Source organism: Rhincodon typus, chromosome 13, assembly GCF_021869965.1.
Source record: "Rhincodon typus isolate 14 chromosome 13, sRhiTyp1.1, whole genome shotgun sequence".
In the NCBI taxonomy this organism is placed as follows: domain Eukaryota; kingdom Metazoa; phylum Chordata; class Chondrichthyes; order Orectolobiformes; family Rhincodontidae; genus Rhincodon; species Rhincodon typus.
In genome coordinates this window covers 19,006,204-19,026,958 of record NC_063344.1, presented here as the reverse complement: position 1 = coordinate 19,026,958, position 20,755 = coordinate 19,006,204, and the positions used below count along the sequence as shown (strand labels likewise).

The 20,755-nt window shown below is 42.6% G+C and overlaps 1 protein-coding gene across 1 annotated transcript in view; it reads right to left on the bottom strand.

Annotated features, from left to right (window-relative positions):
* tnika (TRAF2 and NCK interacting kinase a) overlaps window positions 1-20,755 on the bottom strand; it is a 206,858-nt gene that overhangs the window by 177,226 nt on the left and 8,877 nt on the right. The window contains exon 2 of the mRNA XM_048604542.1: window positions 1,925-1,990. Within this exon, the coding sequence (XP_048460499.1) occupies window positions 1,925-1,990 (66 nt within the window). The remainder of the gene's footprint in view (window positions 1-1,924; window positions 1,991-20,755) is intronic.

Genomic DNA, 20,755 nt, shown 5'->3' with positions numbered 1-20,755 from the left:
TGTTACTGTATAACACTGGGGTACAGTACTAGTGAGGGCAGGTCTGTCACTGTATAACACTGGGGTACAGTACTGGTGAGATTAAGTCAGTCACTCTAACACTGGGGTACAGTACTGGTGAGATTAGGTCAGTCACTACAACACTGGGGTACAGTACTGGTGAGATTAGGTCAGTCACTGTATAACACGAGGGTACAGAATGGCGAGATTATTTCAGTCACTATAAAACTGGGATACAGTACTGGTGAGGTGATGCTCTATCACTTGTCTTGGTACTATAGAGCAGAAATATTTGAGGTGAAGGTTTGATAAATATATGTGACCTATGTTCAGAGGTTATTTTTCATATAGGTGCAAAGCCAGAGACAACAATATTCACACACAGCCTCTTGTACATTCACCCAGTTAACCGTACAGAACCACATTCATTTCAAGATCTGAGGTAATCCACCATTTCCTGCTTGTAACATACAGACATCAGCCTATCTGGGTCACCTGCTCTGTCACATCTTCAATGCAAATTGAACTTGACTGAGAAAAATGTAAGGACTTATTTATAAAACACCATTTCCATATCTGAAACGTCCCAAAGCAATTGACAACCACTGGAGTTTTTATGTTGAAATGTTAAGGACAATGGTAATGTAGAAAATGCAGCACTCAATTTACACACAGCAAGCTCCCAAAAAATGTGATGAGTTAATAACTAAAGCATGCAATTTTCTGGCATTGCTGGAAGGTTAATTATTGGCTAAGGCAGTGGGGTTAACTCCCCACTCTCCAAAATATTACCTCAGGGTCTTTAATATTCATCCTTGGGCCAATATTAAAAGATGAAGTAACCATAGGGATGCTACTCATTAGACAGAGGCAACTGGCGCTGGTTTAACTTCATGGCCACAACATCTCAGGTGAGAGGTTGTGTCCTTCATGGTGATCTCAGCCAGAGGCAAGAATTGAACCTGCACTGCTGGTGTCACTCCACATATACAAGCTAGTTGTCCAGCCAAGTGAGCTAACCAACCCCCAAAAGTAATAGAAGCGCCTCAACCAATATCAGTTAAAACAGGTGAGCCAGTCATAAAGTCAGTTGCTTGTGGAAGCTTGCTGTGCACACAGTAGTTGTTGCATTTCCTCCACGAAAAGACACTTCAACAAGTACGTCATTGGCTGTGAAGCACTTTGGGAAATTAGGTGTTTTGATTAAGCATCACGCAAATGCTTTCCCGATTCAAAACAAGGCCAAAGGCATCGAGTATATGTGTTCATTTGTAAATGCTGCCTTGTTGCAACACAATGTGGTCTGATGATAAGATCTATGAGAAAACATAGACCTGCAAACAATTCGTGGATTTTCAATAAGACAGGGTAAAGGCAAGACATTTCAAAAACTTTTTTTTTAAAAAACTCTCCTTGCTGGCAGCAGCATCCTGATCGGTCCCGAAGAAGGGTCCCGACCCGAAATGACAACTTTCCTGTACCTCTGATGCAGCCTGGCCTGCTGTGTTCCTCCTGCTCCACACTGTGTTATCCTGGAGAGCAATGCCTGGATACTGTTGGGCGATTCCTGGAGTATTGGCAACCTACACCTTTGGTTCGATCGCTGCCATGTGGTTTTTATTGGGAGGCTGTATGAATAAGAAGTAATCAGGGAAACCCTACTGAGGGAAGGAGCCTCCCCAAAGTTTAATATCAGATATAACTTTTCATGAACTACACAGAGTTCTGAATTTGGGTGGTTCACATGCCATACTGAAACAGAACAGGCCAAGCCTTAGAGACAAACTCAAAGAAAACTCTGTGACACTAGGTGCTCAGATCCAGTTAGTATATTGCATGTACCTTCAGTTCCATCAGATAGGTTCTTGCACTTCTTTCGCAGCAGCAACAACTTACATAGAAGCCAAATGACAGCAGCATTTACCTTGTAAACCTGTCCATATGTGCCATTGCCAACAAGTTCCACCAGTTCAAAAATACCAGCAGGATCCTGAAAAAAGAAAGGAATGCAGAGAGAGAGATTGTGTTACAACTCGTCAATGAATGTAAGTTATTTAAACTATATTCACAACACAACAGTTAGTGGCATCCCAAAATTAAACGATGTTGCATCTCCTCGGCTTCTCCAAAATGCATTTTGGAACAGGAAGAGGCTATTCAGTCCCTCTATTCATCATGCAATGTGGACAATGCTGGCCATGCCAGTATTTATTGTCCATCCCTAACTGCCAGAATACAGTCAAAAATCAACCGCATTGCTATGTGTCTGGACTGACACGCAGGCCAAGATTAGATGAGGTCCCTAAATGGTAACAATGAACCATATGGGTTTTTAACATTATTCAACAAAGGCTACATGACCACCATTAGGCTAGTGGTTGTTTTTTTAATTGGAGCCAAATTTTACATGGGGTGAGTTGAACCCATTCCCCAGAACATTTGTCAGAGATTCTGGATTACTAGTCCGGTGACTATACCATTATATCATGGTCTCCCCGTGAATTTGCCATTCAAGGAAATTGTTGGTGAGTTCTATCTAAATTCCATTCACCTGTGTTACTTCCATAACTTTTAATTAGCTCTCTGAACTAAAATCTCAAAAATTTCAAGTGATTCCAACATCTGCATTGTTTGGGGAAGAGTGTTCCAGATTTATACAAAGCGCTATTGATATTGCCCTCCTTTAAAATTATGCCCACTTGTTGTGAACACTTCCACCAGAGTAAGTTGTTTCTCTTTTTACTGAATCACTGAATCGTTTCAAACACCTTGATTAGTTTGTCCTTCTAACTGAAGGGGATATAACCAGTTCACAGAAAGGCTACATTACACATAAAACATTAAACACAACAGATTCACAGAAGCAAAAAAAGGCATTGCTACCATTGGTGAAAAGAACACGGAATTTTCCCAAAGTCGTCGCCAGCATTTACTATCATAAGCAGATGATCTGCTTCAACTATTTGTGCAACTTTTTTGTGCACCAACTGGCCACAATCAAACCTATGCAACAAAAAACCAACTCTTCACAAGATCTTCACTGGTACCCCCAAAGGAAAGGTTGCAAAGGGCACTGGATGCTTTATCTTTCTTTAAAATGACTGAAGGACAAGAGAGACAGAGTGAGAGATTATTTCTCTGGGAGGAGCCGGAACAAAGGTCAAATATTAAAAATTCGAGGAAGGCCATTCAAAGTGGATTGCATTTCTTCACATAAAGGGAAGTTGAAAGTTGGAACTCTCTCCCCTAAAAAGTTCATGAGGTTCAGAATCCATTAAAAACTCCAAAACTAAAATTGATAAGACTTCTCCTTGACAAGATGGTAAAGGGATGTGAAACTAAAACAGGTAGATGGGATGAATGTGCACATTAGCTACATCTTAATGGAATAATAAAAATTATTTCTGGTCCCTGCTTGTGACCAAGTTACTTTGTAGATGAAGAGTGACTCTGGAGCAGACCGAAAGAGGGAAATGCAGGGGTCAGAATAACTTTAGAATGTGACTGTTAGTTCAATAGGGATTTTTTTTTAATAAAAGAGATGTTTTTTGTGCCTTGCTTCCCAAACATATTTTTTTCAGGTAAAGTGGATCAGTGACTTCCTTTTAAAATGATGATAGGCCCTGCGTGCTAAACCCAGCTACTGACTTGATCTCCCTCTTCAGTCAGAAATCTTAGTTGGTCATGTTGCCTCACATTGCCACCAACCTCTAACTTGATGTCTATCATATTAAAAGGGGATAGCAACAAGTGAATGTGCACACAGACAGTCCTTCCACCATCTCTAAGCTCTTCATGTCAAACTTCATAAAAATCCTCTCTCTTAACACTTTTCAAATCCACTCATACATTTTTGAAACGTTGGGTATTGCATTGTCCTTAAACCCATTTTTACAAAGATGACAATAAATCCAGCAAGGTTCAAGGTGAAAAACTGAAATACAGTCTTGTGACTCTGGTGTCCCACCTTATTCAGCTCTTCTCACACTTCGAGAGGACAACAGATTTCTTGAATAAAACTTGGCAGCAGAATTCATACTTTTCTTCACTGGTTTGAGTTGGATTTATAGGTTCTGCTGTATGTATACAGTCTCTGATCTTCTCTCCTCCTTGACCTGATAACACTTTCCCAGATACTTCTCTACCAATACCTCACAATATGGGCGTTCACAAGCTACTTGACTGCATCAGTCATCATAGTCCAGCCAGAGCTGGATCTCACTCTCATAACTTCTTGTGAGAGAATTGTTGGCTACACTGCTTTCCACGTTCAAACAACAACAACTTGCATTTACATGTATTGCTACAACACCGGCATGTATCTATCCAAAGATCTACAGCGGTTTAGAAAAGCAGCTCACCACCGCCTTCTCGAGGTAATTAGGGAGAGGTAATCAATGCTAGCCTAGCCAGTGAAACGCACATACCATGAGCAGATTGAAACAAAAATCTTACTTTGCTCTTTATAGGATCTTTATAAGCCATTCTGCCCCTTGAACCAGGCACTCCTATTCAATAAAATCATAGCTGACGTTGTTGTGGGCTCAACTACACCATCCTGTCTGTACCTGTGGACCGTTGACTACTTTATAGATCAAGAATCTGACCAAACTAACCCTCAATATATTCAGTGCCTCAGCAGGGAACAGAAATGCAAAGTCTCAGCTGCTCACAGTCCCTCAGCAGAACCTCTTTCTTTTATGTCATTGGTGTTCCAAGTGACCACAGCAACTGGATCCTTCCTCGCACATGCTAATTCTCCAGCCCTGAGGAGATGGCCTTAACCTGGGCACGAGGCAGGCAACACAGCCTTCATTTAACTAATTGGATGCAGAGCTTAGATATATCACTCAACCGTTATCCATGTTTAACTATGATGTAGGTTGTCAAATGCACCAACCTGTTTGAGAACACTATAACACAAGTCTACCAAGCCTGTTCTTTCAGAGCACCCTCTGCAGCAGTGAGACCTGAACAACATATGCTCAGCAGGAGAAGAGACTGACTGGTTTCCACCTTCACTGTCTCTGACACATTCTTACCATCTCTGGGCAGGACAAGTTCATGGCTAATTCCATCAACATGCACCCATTGCTGAACTAATGACATCTACACAGACTGAGCCACATTCATCAGGCGGCTGGTGGCCAATTACCCAAAGACCTTCTGTACAATGGAATGGCCCACGGGTCACGATCTGTTGGTTGTCCACACTTCGGCAACAAGACCACCTGCAAGTGAGATTTAAAGATGGTGGGCATTGACAACTGGGAGATGGTGACCTCTGAAAAGCATTGAAAAGCTGAGCAGAAATGAAAAGCTGAGCCATTGAGAATGGAGGCTTGAGATACAACAAATAATGCATTTTCTCAGCCCACTGCCTTCTGAAGTACGAGAGTGGGGCTCCTGAGTCAGACAAGGCAACAATTAACTATACCCAAAACGTTAACTCTGATTTCTCTCCACAGATGCTCCTTGAACTGCTGAGCTTTTCCAGCAATTTCTGTCTTTGCTTCTAATTTCTAGCATCCACAGTTCTTTCAGTTTTTAACAATTAACACGGCATTGGTAACCATGACACAAACTATCATCTTACGGGACAGAACACTTCCTTACACAGAACATTAGCAGGCTCTTCAGGCCGCCTACTCATGCCACTGTTTATTCTCCCCATAAGTCTCCTCGCAGTCCAATTAGCACTTCCTCTGACTGACTCTGTATGCCTCTATTCCCTTCTCCCTAGTGCGTGCATCAAGCCTCTGCATTAATGCATCAACTCTCACTGCTTCAACCACTCTACATTCTGAATGAAGAATTCCCTCTTAAATTCTTTATTCGATCTGTCAGTGACTATTTTATATTTATGGCCTCTTGTGTTCAACTATTTCAGATCATAACCACTGTTCCTATTTTTTCTGACAGCAGCTGGTACCATTTACAGATCCACATGACCCTGCTTTTGCCTTGTTTCTTTATGAATCCTGTAACTATATCATTTTTGCCCAGTCGTCAGCTGTAGCTCAGTGGGTAGCGCTCTTGCCTAGGAGTCAGGGAGTTGTGGGTTACATTTGCAGGATTCATGTTGAAAAATCCAGGCTGACAGCCCCAGTGCAGTGCTGTGCTGTCAGAACTCCATCTTCCAACAGGACAGAAAAGGTCTTTCAGTGCTAACTCCAAGAACAGGAGAGTTATCCCCAATGTTTGATGAGTTCTCTAGAATTATGATGTTAATTCTGGTAACATGAATACTGACACCAGAGGCAGGGATGGAAATCACAGACCCCAGCTTGACCACACATTGGCCCCTCACCTGAACATAGTGGACCCCATAAATTATTGGGCACTGATGTACATCAAAATGAAATTAAATACATTACACCTCCATCACTGACATCTATACAGATTAGGATTGATCCTTTCACAGCTTACTGACTAACTAACTTTCCTGATGGATTGCAAAGTTCAACAGTAGCTATTCAGGATGAAGCTGATACATTTATACAAGAATACCACACTTGGCATATTGTCACACAGAATTCTCTTAAAGGCACATCCTTGCTTGATCATTGAGCTACACAAAAAAAGGTTAAAACTTAATCTTCAACCAATGTCACACAAACAAAACAGACCATTATCATATTGTTTGACTGGGGAGCTTGCTGGGAACAAATTGCTTCTGCACAACACAAAAACAAGAGATTTTTCTGAAGGTCTTCATTGGTTGCGAGGTGCTTTACAATATCCTAAGATTATTTTCAGTGTTACTTCAATGCATGTCTTTCCAATGCTGTCATCCTTCTCCTGCTTTCTGTCCCATCACATCTCTTGCTGCTTGTTTTTTGTTACAGTCCTCCTCTTTCCTGACCTCCGCACTTGTTAAAAACTGTTCCATTTCACAGCTCGGCGTCCTCGGTCGAGGCATGGGACAGTAGGGTCTGTTTCCCAATCAACAACTCCTGGTGCTCAGACGTGACATCGCTGGCGAATTACAGCTCCCCGGACCAAGAATATCTTACAGTAAAGTACCCGTCCCTACTACCTGCCACGCAAGTTCACCTCCACTATCCTGGCCTGCCACTACATGCAGAAGTGAAGACTGCACTTGATGTAGCATACAATGCTACATGCGGTCTTGAGACAGAATACCCCGAGGCCTTGTTCATCATAACCAGTGACTTCAACCAGGCCAACCTCCAGAATTTGTTGCCAAAATACCATCAACACATCTCCTGTCCCACCAGAGGTCCAAACATCCTTGACCATTGCTATACGACCACCAAAGATGCCTAACTTTCCATCCCCCATCCGCATTTTGAAAAATCATAACGCTATGCTCCATCTCCCAGCCTACAAGCAGAAATTGAAGTGTGAGGGCCCGGTACAGAAAGTAGTGCAGAATTGGTCTGAGGCTATAGAAGGGCTTCTATGGGACTGTTTGGAGTCGGTGGACTGGTCCATATTCAAGAACCCTGTGGCCAATCTAACTGAGTCTGCCACTATCATTTGTAAGTGAGTAGAAGATTGCGTGCTGAAGAAGTTAATCTGAATGTTCCCCAGCCGGAAACCATGGATGAACCAGGGGATCTATTCCGTACTGAAGTCCAGGTCTGAGGCATACAAGTTGGGCAACCCTGAGCTATACAGGAAATCCAGGTATGACCTTTGTAAGGCCATCAGAGATACCAAAACATTAGCCCAAACCAAGCTTGAGACCCAAACTAACAACATGTACACTTGTCATTTGTGGCAAAGCTTAAATGACATAACGGGCTACAAAGTGAAGTCAAACAGAATTGGGGACTACAATACATCCCTTGCCAATGAGCTCAATGCATTCTATGCTCGCTTTGTTCAGAAGGACAGTGAAATGATGTAATCTATCCCAACACTCTTGGATGCACCTGCACCCATGGTCAACGCCACAGATGTTAGATTGACCTTCTTGAGAGTGAACCCGCAGAAAGCGACTGGCCCAGATGGATTTCCCAGCCATGCACTCAGATCCTGTGTGGACCAGCTGGCAGGAGTATTCACCAACATCTTTAACCTCTCCTTTCTACGATCTGAAGTCCCCACCTATTTCAAGAAGACCAGTATCACCTGGTGCCAAAGAAAAATCATGCAGTGTGCTTCAATGACTATTACCCAGTGGCCCTGACCTCCATAATTATAAAGCGCTTCCAGAGGTTAGTCATGGTTCACATCAACTCCAGCCTATCAAATTGCCTTGATCCTTTATAATTCACCTACCAGTGCAACGGACCCACAGCAGATGCCATCTCCTTAGCCCTAAACTCTTCCCTGGAGCATCTGGATAACAATGACACCTACATCAGGCTCTTATTTATTGACTACAGCTATGTCTTCAACACCATAATTTCAAACAAACTCATCTCTAAACTCCAAGTCCTAGGTCCTGCCGTAACTCGATCTTCAACTTACTGATCCATAGACCGCAATCAGTAAGAATAGGCAATAACACCTCCTCCACCATAATCCTTAACAAGGCTGTTTACTCTGCCCCCTGCTATACTCCTTATACATTCACAACTCTGTGGCCAAATTCCACTCCAATTCCACTTACAAGTCTGCTGGTGACACCACCACTGTAGGTCAGATCTCAAACAACGATGAGACAGAATACATGAAAGAGATTCAGTAATTAGCAACAATCCCTCCATCAACCTCAATAAAACGAAGGAGCTGGTCTTTGACTTCTGGAAGTGGAGTGGAGGACAAGCCCCTGTCTGCATCAATGGTGCTGAGATACAGATGGTCAAGAGTGTCAAGCTTCTATGATCACCAACTATCTGTCCTAGTCCACCCATGTCAACGCAACAGTCTAGTAAGTATAACAATGTCTCTACTTCCTCAGGTGGCTAAGTAAATTCAGCATGTCGACAAAGATTCTTACCAATTTTTATAGATGCACCATAGAGAGCATTCTATCTGGATGCATCACAGCATGCTCTTCCCAAGACTGCAAGAAACTACAGAAGAGTCATGTATACAGCCCAGTCCATCACACAAACCAGCATTCCATCCATTGACTCTGTCTACACTTCCCGCTGCCTTGGGAAAGCAGCCAACATAATCAAAGACCCCTCCCATCTTGGTTATACTCTCTTTCACCCTCTTCCTCTTCCGTTGAAAAGATTCAAGAACAACTTCTTCCCTGTTGTTATCAGACTTTGGAATCGACCCGTCAAATGTTAATTCTGATCTTTCTCTCTGTACCTTCTCTGTGGCTGTAACACTGTATTCTTCTCCGCCCCGCTCTGCTACCCTGATGCACTTTGTATGGTATGATCTGCCTGTATAGCATGCAAAACAGCACTTTTCACTGTATCTAGGTACATGTGACAATAATAAATCAAACTCAAAATCTCCCAGTTCTGATAATTTGGTTTGATTGATTTGATTTATTATTGTCACATGTACTGAGATACTGTAAGAAGTGTTGTTTTACTTGCTAACCAGCCAAATCATACCTTACATAAGTATGACAGGTTAAGAGAACAGAATGCAGAATATAGCGTTAAATAGTGACTGACCTGAAGTAGTAACTCAATCTCTCTGTCCCTCCTGCCAGATGCTAACTGACTTGCTGAGAAAAACATTTTTTTTTCCCCTTTTTGTCACATTTCCAGCACCCAGAGTGTTGTGCATTAGATATTCATGCTTTGGATTCACCCACAACTTTCACCACATCCACTGTCACAAACTCTGATAATCAATAAGCTGTGCTTAAAAGTAATCTCTTTATTGAAAAAAAGAGAAACATCAACATTTTTTCTGACAGTTACATCCATTCTTTTCTTGCAGCTTTCTTTTGATCTTCCAATTGTGGCCTGCAGGCTTTGAATTTACTCATCAAAGGAGCTCGAGGAGAAGGTCCAATTCACTTCTCACTTGACTCAGTAGGATTGCAGCCAGGATCTGTGCACAGAATTCAGGTTACCTGGACCATACAGGATTTGAATAGAGAAGGGAAAGGAGGACATCAATCATGCTCCTGATGATCACACACTGTGCTTCCTGATGCGGCAACAGACCATATGCTCTCATTGAATGCCAAGATCCTCAATTGAAAAATTGGCTGATGATAATAATTTGTCCCTGTGAAAAGATCTTTATGTAAATTCATGACAAACTGCGCTTATACCATGCTTTTATTGTCATAAAAAATTTTCCAAGCTGCTTTGCAGTGGGGATTACCATTCACCGGATAACTACCTGGATTAGCCATACAAGTACTGGGTTACAAAACAGATCGGAGGCTATGAATTCTGCAGAAATTAACACATCAGCTGTCCAAAACCTGTCCACCATCTACAGGGCAGAAATCAAGAGTGGGTCAGAATACTCCCCATTTGCCTGGATGGATCCAGTTCCAATAATACTCAAGAAGCTCGACATCATCCAGGTCAAGGCAAGGCTTGATTGGCACCCCAGCCATCATCTTCAACATTCAGTCCCTTCACCACTGATGTACAGTGACATCAGCACATACCATTTACAAGATGCACTACAGCATATCACCAAGGTTCCTTTGACAAAACCTTCCAAACCTGTGACTTCTACCATCTAGAAAGACAAGGGCAGTAGATACATGGGAAAACCACAGTGTGCAAGTTCCACTTCAGGTCACTCACCATCCTGATTTGGAAATGTATGATCATTCCTTCAATGTTGCTGGGTCAAAATCCTTAAATCCTTCCCTAACATCATTGTGGATGTCAGTAAAGCCACATGGAACGCGGTGGTTCAAGAAGACAGCTCACCACTGCTTTCTGAAGGATAACTAATGCCAGCCTTGTCTATAATACCCAGATCCTACAAACACAAAATATTAAGTTATCAGCCCACTCATGGAAAAAGGCCCCATCCTGTATAAGTTCTCATAGTTGTTATGATCTCCCAGTTTCAGTACTATCCTAATTAATGTATCTTTGTAACACCTACGATTTCAGCTGCAGTTTATCAAGAGGTTGTGGAATACTGCGCATCAACTATTTCATTTAGACCGGGCTGAATCGATTTTTTGTTACATAAGGTGATTTCAGGACGTGCAGCAAAGGTGGAGCTGAGCTAGAGATCAGTCATGATCTCATTAAAACAGTAGGACACACCCATGGAGCAGAGTGGCCATCTCCTGTTCCCATGTTCTTACAACTGGTCAGGCCATTCCCTGGCACAGAATTGCTTACTTTCTCTCCTTCTTCAAACACCAGCCTCTTCCATGTTCTCTCCTCATAAAAGAGGGATGTCAACAACAGATCAAATATCTTATTGAGACTTTCAGAAATGGTGGGTGAAGGTGTAAAGGACAAGGTACTGCTACGTACATTAGTAAAAACTTTATTGTTGAGAAACCGGTCTTTCAGCTCTATAGGATACAGCCAATGCAATTTGGGTATAAATGGATCACAGGAACAGCAGCAGACTATTCAGTTCCTTGGGGATGTTCTATTCTAGCTCTGATTTTAAAGGCTGTGGATCCTTTCCTGCACTATGTCTCCTCGTACCGCCACAACCATCACCCAGCAGGTGTTTCTACAAATCAAACCTAGATAGCCCTTTATAAGCCTGAGGAGATCTCCCCCTAATATTGTCCACCTGAGAGAATAATAGTTAAGTCTAAGCACAATTTTGAAAGAGTCATATTGAACTTAAAACATTAACTCTGTTTCTCTCTCCTCAGATACTGCCAGTTTCTCCAGCATTTTCTGTTTTTTTTAATCATGCTAATCTATGCATTCTGGATACAAATTCAAGCTCTTTTAACCTTCAGTTACCTATCCGACATTCCCATTGAAGGCCATTCCTCGCACTTGTTCAGTGTTCTGCTCCCCTAACTACTCTGCCTAATATCTTGAGACCTGTTGTAAATTAAAGATATTTGCAAGTAGCTGTTGTTTTTGATTCAAACAACCAAAAACATTTCTGAAAATGGGCTCATTGTCACCAACAAGTTTGATCTTGGCCATTGTGCACGTATTGATTTCAACAGATTATTATCAACATTGTTTGCCAACTGTTTGAGTACAACTTGGTGACTTGCCTTCCAGTGCTATCTGCAGCAATCACAATAAGCAAATTGGTTCACAATTACCCTCCTCCTTACCTTTCAGTGACATGCCGGTAGGGTCATCTATCGTGCGGGATTGCTATGTAAGTAAAAACTCAGGAGGCGTTTTGTTTCACCTTTAGTTACCATTTAAATATGCAATGGGTGAAGAGTTTAGAGGTCATGTGATGAAACCTTTAGGAATACCTCCAACCCGAGTTGGAAACCCAAGGCACTGAGCTCCAAAAACTGACCACAGCTGAATCAAATTCCGAACCAGAGACTGTAACTTCCCTCCACAGCCTCCTGTGTCCAACTACATTGCAGAGTTCATTATTTTGTGTGGGCTCCTTCTGCCCTGAAGCGATATGAAAATATGGATATCCAACTTTCTGGTCTAATTAGAAGAGTCTTGTTCAGTAAACAAGAGAAGATTTATTGCATTACTGCAACTATTTACAGGTTACACAAATTTGACTGATACAAATATGAGCTACATTATTACAGAGACAGATAGGAGCACATTAGGTCCCAGATCTGCCTCCCTTCAAGCTCCTTCATTACTTTAATCAGGTCCCTATCCTATTATCATAGGGGATGGTGCTTATTGCACTAAGTTATGTATTAAGCCTTTCAAATCCACGTACAATAACCAGTCTCAGATCTCCATTCACATCTCAGTCTAAACTGAAGCACCAAAGTTCTCTTCGACTGTTTTGATCCTGCCGTCACATGATACCAAGTCAACTGCCAGCTCTGGTTGACATTTTCCCAGATAATTTATCATACTAACAACAGCCTTTACACTCCCAACACCACTTATCAACTTCACTGTTTTCCCCATCCAATATCTCAACCCCTTTCACTTACCCAATTAAATGATTCTTAATCATCAAATCAAACCACCCTTATTTAAATATCTGAGTTGTGGTAAACAACAAGTAAATGAGTGCCTCAAATATTTTGAGTCACTTAAAGAGAACCAGCATGGATTTGTCATGGGAGGGTCATGCCTGAGTGAAATGGTGACTAAATTAGTGGACAAGGAATGTTTGTGAATGCCATTTATATTGACTCTCAGAAGGCATTTGATAACATCCCTCAGAAGAGATTGCTTGCTAAAGATGGGCTTAAGGAATTCAAGGGTAATTATTGGGAAGTTCAATCAGCAACAGGAGACAAAAAGTGGGGGCTTCTGGGCAGATACTGATGTGGTTGGTAGCATCCCAGAGAATTCTGGTTGGATCTTTATAAACATTCATCACATTTTAATGAGCTGGACAACGGTACTGAAAGCCACATATTCAAATTTGATAATGGCATGAAGGTAGTCAACACTGAAGCAGTTTAAATAGGAGACGCTCATAAATCAGACGAATGAGAAAATAGATTACATTGGCGGCAAATGTAAGGTCTTCCATTCAAAGAGGGCAATTTCTAAGTGGTGAAAAGTTAGAAGCAAGTAATGTCTAAAAAGACTTGAGGGGTGCGGGGGAGTTTGCATCCAAGTTCATGGATCATATAAATGGCAAAAATCAGGGAAAGAAAGTAAATCAAGAGACCAATGGAATCAGTATATCAGGTGGATGAGATTACAAAGGGATATAATGTAGGGATATGTAAGGGGTATAATGAAGATACTTATAGGTGACATGAAAATTGGTAGGGTGGTAGAAAGTGAAGAAACTTATCATAAGTTGCAGGAGGGTATCAATGGGGCTGGTCAAGCAGGAAGAGCAGTGGCAAATAGAATTCAAACTGGAAAAGTGTGAGGTAATACACTTGGAGAGGTCAAACAAGGCAAGGGATTAAACCGTGACTGTTAGAACCCTAGAAAGTAACGAAGATCAGTGTGTATATCCACAGATCCCTGAATGTGGCGGGACAGGCAGTGAAGAAGGCATTTGGGATACTTGCCTTCATTGGCTGAGACATCGAATATAAGAGCAGGGAGGTTATGCTGGAACTGTAAAAGGTAAATTCACTATAGTCCTATCGGAACATAAGGTTGTTCTCTCGTTAGAGAGAGGTGATTGGTGGTGGTTTAACTTGAGGGTCACCATATCTCAGGTGAGCAGAGAGGTTGAAAAGGAGAGTCCTTCGTGTTAATATTCAGCCAATATGGGAATTGGATGCTTTTAGATCACTCTGCATTGTAAATCAGTCTTCCAGTCAACTTTTAAAATTTCATACACAGGATGAGGGTATCGCTAGCTACGCCAACATTTATTACTCATCCCCACTTAGGTACGAGTCAACCACATTGCTGTGGGTCTGGAGTCACATATAGGCCAGACCAGATAGAGATGGCAATTTCCTTTCCTAAAAGAACATTAGTGAACTGCATAGGTTTTTGTCCCAACAGTCAATGGCTTCATGGTCATCATTAGAACCTTAATTCCAGATATTTATTGAATTCAAATTCCACCACCTGCTGTGGCAGGATTTGAACCCAGGTTTCCAGAATATTACTTAAATCTCAGGATTAACAGTCCAGTGATTCTCCCACTTGGCCGTTGCCTCCAAAACTGAGCCAACTGACCCCCATTGGATCTGTATAGAATGCTGTTTAGGCCACAACTAGAGGATTGCGTGCAGTTCTGGTCATAGCATTATAGAATGGACGTGATTGCACGAGAGAGGATGCAGAAGATATTTATCAAGGTGCTGGAGGGTCAGATCTATGAGGAAAGATTGAAAAGGTTGGGGTTGCTTTCCTTGCTGCAGTGAAGGCTGAGAGGGAACATGATAGACATGCATAAGATTAAGAGGAGCATATATAGGGTGGATAGGAAGGCTTTTTTTCAACAGTAATGGGTCAATAACCAGGGGCCATAGATTTATGTTAAGATATAAAAGGCTAAGAGGAAAGTTGAGGAGACATTTTCTCAATCAGAGAGTGGTGAGAGTCCAGAACTCACTGCACCGAAATGTGGTTGAGACAGAAACTCTCATAACATTTAAGCAATATTAAAATTTTCATTTACAGTGATGTAGGCTCCAGAGTTGTGGGACAAAAGCTGATCTTTGTTGCCCGAAGGGTATGATGGAAGCAATTGTGTTGATTGCATTCTTTATTAACACAGCTACCCAGCCCCCTCCTCCTTTCCACCTACCCTTCTGAAATATCAAATAGCCCTTAATATTCACTAAATAAAAATGGAGGAAGGGTCACTGGACCCGAAACGCTAACTCTGTTTTTTCTTTCACAGATGCTGCCAGACCTGCTGAGCTTTTCCAGCAACTTTGTTTTTGGTCCTTAATATTCACTTTTCAGCTTTGGTCAGCTTGGAACCATGTCTCTGTAATTGTTATCGGATCATAATCACTTAGTTCTACTTATGCCATCAATCCATCTACCTTCTAGCAAAAGTCACATGCATTCAAATAAATTGCCATTTGACTTTGATTTTGAACAGTTTTTCCTACTCTAACCCTATCTGCTGGACACACTTCTTAAATTACATGGCCTCATACTCAATTTGCAAGTTCACTGCTTCAAGGGCAGCCCAAGTGGAACAGATCAGACCCCAAAAAAATCACACACCAAACAGAAGTTTGCAAACTCCCTATGAGATGAGTCTTTTTCACCAGCAAGAAATCCCTTTCACCCAACTCTGCCATCAGTCCCATTCGGTGCAAAATCCATCTTGTGAGCTGCTAGTATCAAGGAAATGCTGCAGTGTGCAAGCTCAGTACTGAATAGTCTGGCATATGAGGATCAATCAGCATTATAGAGCTTGGTTGACAGTCCAGATGTCAGTGTTAAAAATACAAGGCCCTTTAAACATCAATTAGAACAGCAAGAGTTGAGTGAGAGCAGGTGATGCACATTGGTCTTTGTATTGGTGCAGTGGTACTACTGTGATAGCATCTTTGAACAGGTTGATTAGAAAATATGTGTGCTGTGATAGTGTCCCTATGTCTGAACTAGGAGGCCCAGGTTCAAGTCCCACTTGCATCAGTGCTGCGTAATAAATGCCTGAGCAGGTTAATTGGAAAATTATTTTCAAAAACAGCTGATTTCTTCTCCCTCCAACTCTATTTTAGTTTTGTTCCCTCTCTCTTTCCTTCCATTCCCTTACTGTTGAACTGTTCCTGGTGGGTACAGCTTGTTATTTGTGTTTTTTTTAATTAGTAACACAGATGATTTGGTGGTTAAAAAATTGCAGTGGTATAATGGCATGTCTGAACAGGAAAAGAAAAATAAACTAGATTCTTGAGGGCTCTTGTGGCATAGTTCCTTCCTCTCGCCTAGGGGACTCAGGTTCACACCCCACATGCTTCAGAAATGTGTTATAACTTGTCTGAAGAGGTTGATTAAAAATATTCAAAAGCATTGGTTAGCAAGTGTTTAAGACAGTGGCAGGACATGTACCTCTGGGTGAGTGGACTTAGGTTCAGGTCCTACTTGTTCCAGATGTGTGTCAAGCCATCCCTAACCAGGGTGTTTAAAAAAAAACACAATTGCTGAGCATTGCTTAGTTTGTAACCTAGTGTGGTTATATCATTCAAAAAAAAATGTTTGAGATCGAGCCATGAGTAGGGAGTCCTTCAGCAGACATGTTTTGCCCATTAACTTTTAAAAAAAAGTTTTTTTTCTTTTTCCACCTCCAAATCAATAATTTAAACTACATAACCCTTAACAAGCACTCCCCAGAAGGCAGATGGGGAAAGGGATGCTTCCACTAAATGACAGATTTACTATAAAATCTTTGTATATCTCTAAACATCTTTTGCTCCCCAAATCAACATATGAATATTGGCCTGGAATCAAGAATCTACTGATGAGCATGCAACCATTGCTGATTATCAGGAAAAAAAATCTAGCTCACTAATGTCCTTCAGGAAAGGAAATCTGCCATCCTCATCTGGTTTGACCTACAAGTGACTCCAGAGCCTGGGTGGAGGTTCCAATGACCACCACCGAGAGCGGCTCAGCAGCAGCACTACTGATCAGACTGGTTGGGTCCTAAAGGACATGGCTGGTAAACTGGATCTATGGCAGACTGGTGGGAACCAACCAGAGGGAAAAACATACTTGACCTCAGCATCACCAATCTGCTAGTTCCAAATGTATCTGTCCATGACAATATCAGTAAGAGTTACCATCGAACAGTCATTCTGGAGTTGAAGTCACGGCTTCACTTCGAGAACACACTCCACTGTGTTGTGTGGCACCATCGCTGCTAAATGGGAGAGATTCAAACAGACCCAGCAACTCAAGATGGGTATCCATGAGGCACTGTGGGCCATGAGCAGCAGCAGGAGAATTGTACTCCAACATGACCTGTAACCGCATGACCCCGGCATATCCCTCACTCAACCATTACCATCAAGCCAGGGAATCAACCCTGGTTCTATGAAAAGTGCAGAAGGGTGAAATGAGGTGTCAACCTGGCGAAGCTACCAAACAGGACTATTTGTATGCCAAATAAGCAGCAGGCGATAGACAGTGTTAAACTAAGTGTTCCCACAGCCAGTGGATTGGATCCAAGCTCTGCAGGTGTTGCATTTTGGCAAGGCAAACCAGAGCAGGTTTAAACAGTTAATGGTAGAGCCCTGGGGGCTAGGTGCATGATTCTTTGAAAGTGGAGTAGCAAATAGACAGGGAAGTGAAGAAGGCATTTGGCACACTTGCCTTCATTGGTCACAACATTGAGTACAGGAGTTGGGATGTCAGTTGCAACTGTACAGGACATTGGTGAGGCCATTTATAGAATACCGTGTACAATTCTGGTCTCCCTGCCATAGGAAGGATGTTGTGAAACATGAAGGAGTTCAGAAAAGATTTACAAGGATATTGCCAGGGTTGGAGGGTTTGAGCCGTAGGAAGAGCTGAATAGGCTGGGGCTATTTTCCTTGGAGCATCGGAGGCTGAGGGGTGACCTTATAGAGGTTTATAAAATCATGATGGGCATGGATAGGGTGAATAGCCAACGTCTTTTACCAGGGCAGGAGAGTCAAAAACTAGCGGGCATTGCTTTAGGGTGAGAGGGGAAAGATTTAAAAAGGACCTGAGAGTTAACTTTTTCACACAGTGGGTGCTGCATGTATGGAATGAGCTGCCACAGGAAGTGGTGGAGGTGAGTACAATTACCAATATTTAAAAGACATCTGGCTGAGTAGATGAATAGAAAGGGTTAAGAGGGATATGGGCCAAATGCTGGCAAATGGGACTAGGTCACATTGGGATGTCTGGTCAATGCAGATAAGTTGGATTGAAGGGTCTGTATCTGTGCTGCATGACGCTATGACTCTATGTGCAGTTTAGGTGGATTGGCCATGCTAAATTGCCCTGTAGTGTTCCAGGGATGTACAGGCTAAGCAGATTTAGCCATTGTGAATGCAGGGTTACGGGGATTGGCAAGGGGGGGAGGCATGCACTGGGTGTGATGCTCTTTAGAGGGTCGGCTGAATGCCCTCTATCTGCACTGTAGTGATTCTATGATGATGCTATGACTCACTATATAAATACAGTGACTACAAGAGCAGATCAGAGGCCTGGAGTCCTGCAGCGAGTAACTCAATGTCTGACTCCCCAAAGCCTGTCCATCATCTACAAGGCATAAGTCAGGAGTTTGATGGAATATTCCCCACTAGCCTACTTGGCACCACATCCACAAGCATCCATTCCTTCCACCATCAATGCTCAGTAGCAGCAGTGTGTACTATCTACAAGATGCACAGAAGAAATTCACCAAAGATCCTAAGACAGTATCTTCTAAATCTACAACCACTTCCATCTAGAAAGACAAGAGCAGCAGATACAATAATAAGCCACCACCTCCAAGTTCCCTTCCAAGCTACTCACCATCCTGACTTGGAAATATATCATTGTTCCTTCACTGTTGCTGGCTCAAAATCCTGGAATTCCTTCCCTAGGGAAGCCTAGCTACAAATGGACTAAAGCAGTACAAAAGGCAGCTCACCACCACCTTCTCATGGGCAACTAGGGACAGGAAAGAAATGCTGGCCAGCCAGTGACGCCCATGTCCCATGCGTGAAAAAAAGACCAGAAACAGCCAAAGACTTTTTAGAACCTTGCTTCTGAATTAAAATAGACAAGATAGAGCTCACAATCAGCTTTGTAAACAAGGCCTGCTGCATCATCTTCGTTTGGTAACTGCAGCACCTGAACTCTTTGTAATTGCAGGTCATCCCATGGGTTGGATAGTACCTCATCTACAAATAAAATAGTCTTTAAGCTTGTTGACGTATGGTGGTTGGGACCTGGGCATCATTTGTTTGTAAACGGCCACTGTGGGTAACCCATCTGATCTTTTCTGACCTCACAACCTGCCACAGACACAGTAATGGCCCGCTTATTTTCAGGTTTTAGGTTTTTTGTCATGTGTACTCAAATGCAGGGGTACAGGAGTACAGTGAAAAGTTTACAATGTTGCCATTCATTACACCATCTTAGGTACAAGCTACAAAATCTTAGGTAAAAAGTAGAAAAATAAAGAAATAATTTAAATTTCAACATTACCGTCCTTCTCAATATAAAGTAGTAAATAAGAGACAAAGTTACAAGTTCCCAAGTTCCAAATTACAGTCCTTATTTAGCCATGGGCCTACAAACGCTCCATGCTGGGGCTTTCCCCAAGATAACTCGATCTCTCCCCCGTGCTGGGTTGATCTCTCAATCTCCATGCTGCTGTCTTGCCACCAAGCGCCATGTGGTTTCACCTATCACCTCGCCACAGGCCCCAGAGTCCTGCTGTGGTGCCACTCCAGGTTCCCAGACGCTTCCATCATACCACTGACCTCCAGAGTTCTGCCCAGGCACACCAACTGCCTCATGGCTCATCATAGATCACAGAATCCCTACAGTGTGGAAACAGGCCCTTCAGCCCAACAAGTCCACACTGACCCTCAGAGCATCCCACCTAGACCCATTCCCCCTGTAAACCCACCTAATCTACACAATTTAGAATGGGCAATCCACCTAACCTGCACACCTTTGGACTATGGGAGGCAACTGGAGCACCCGGAAGAAACCCACACAGGCATAGGGAGAATGTGCAAACTCCACGCAGACAGTCGCCCGAGGGTAGAATTGAACCCAAGTCCATGGCGCTGTGAGGCAGCAGTGCTAACCACTGAGCCACCGTGCCACCCCGCCAAAGACCCCGCTCTGGGCCCCCAGCTGCTGCTGTTACCGCCATTACCTCCACAACCGCGCTCCCTCCAGAAAGGAGTAGAGAAAAACAAACTAAACAAAAAGTAAAAAGTGAGAAATGAAGAAAGAAAAGTGATCGGAGTAGACATGTTCTGGCTCAGGAGTCCTACTCCACCCTATCTTGGACTGTTGACTCGGGTTTGGCCTTCAGAAGCATAGTTATACCTGATGAGGTGGCACTTACGTTAACTTCTTTAACATAAGAACTAGACCTGAATCACTTAGTACTGAAAGATTCAAGAAATGTTTATGAAAGCTTCTGGTACCTATATATGTTATTATCGCAGGCACTGTCATGTCCAGGCTAGTATGAACCAACTTGTTTACAAACTGCAGCATGCTTCTCTGAGTCTACAATGCTCCAAGTGACCCCAGTAACATGGAAATTGAGACCTTTATACCATCAAGTGACATGACAAGATACAGTGATGAAATCAGCAGTGTGTCTCTTAAAGGTGCATTTCATACTAAGACAACAAGGTGTGGAGCTGGAGGAACAC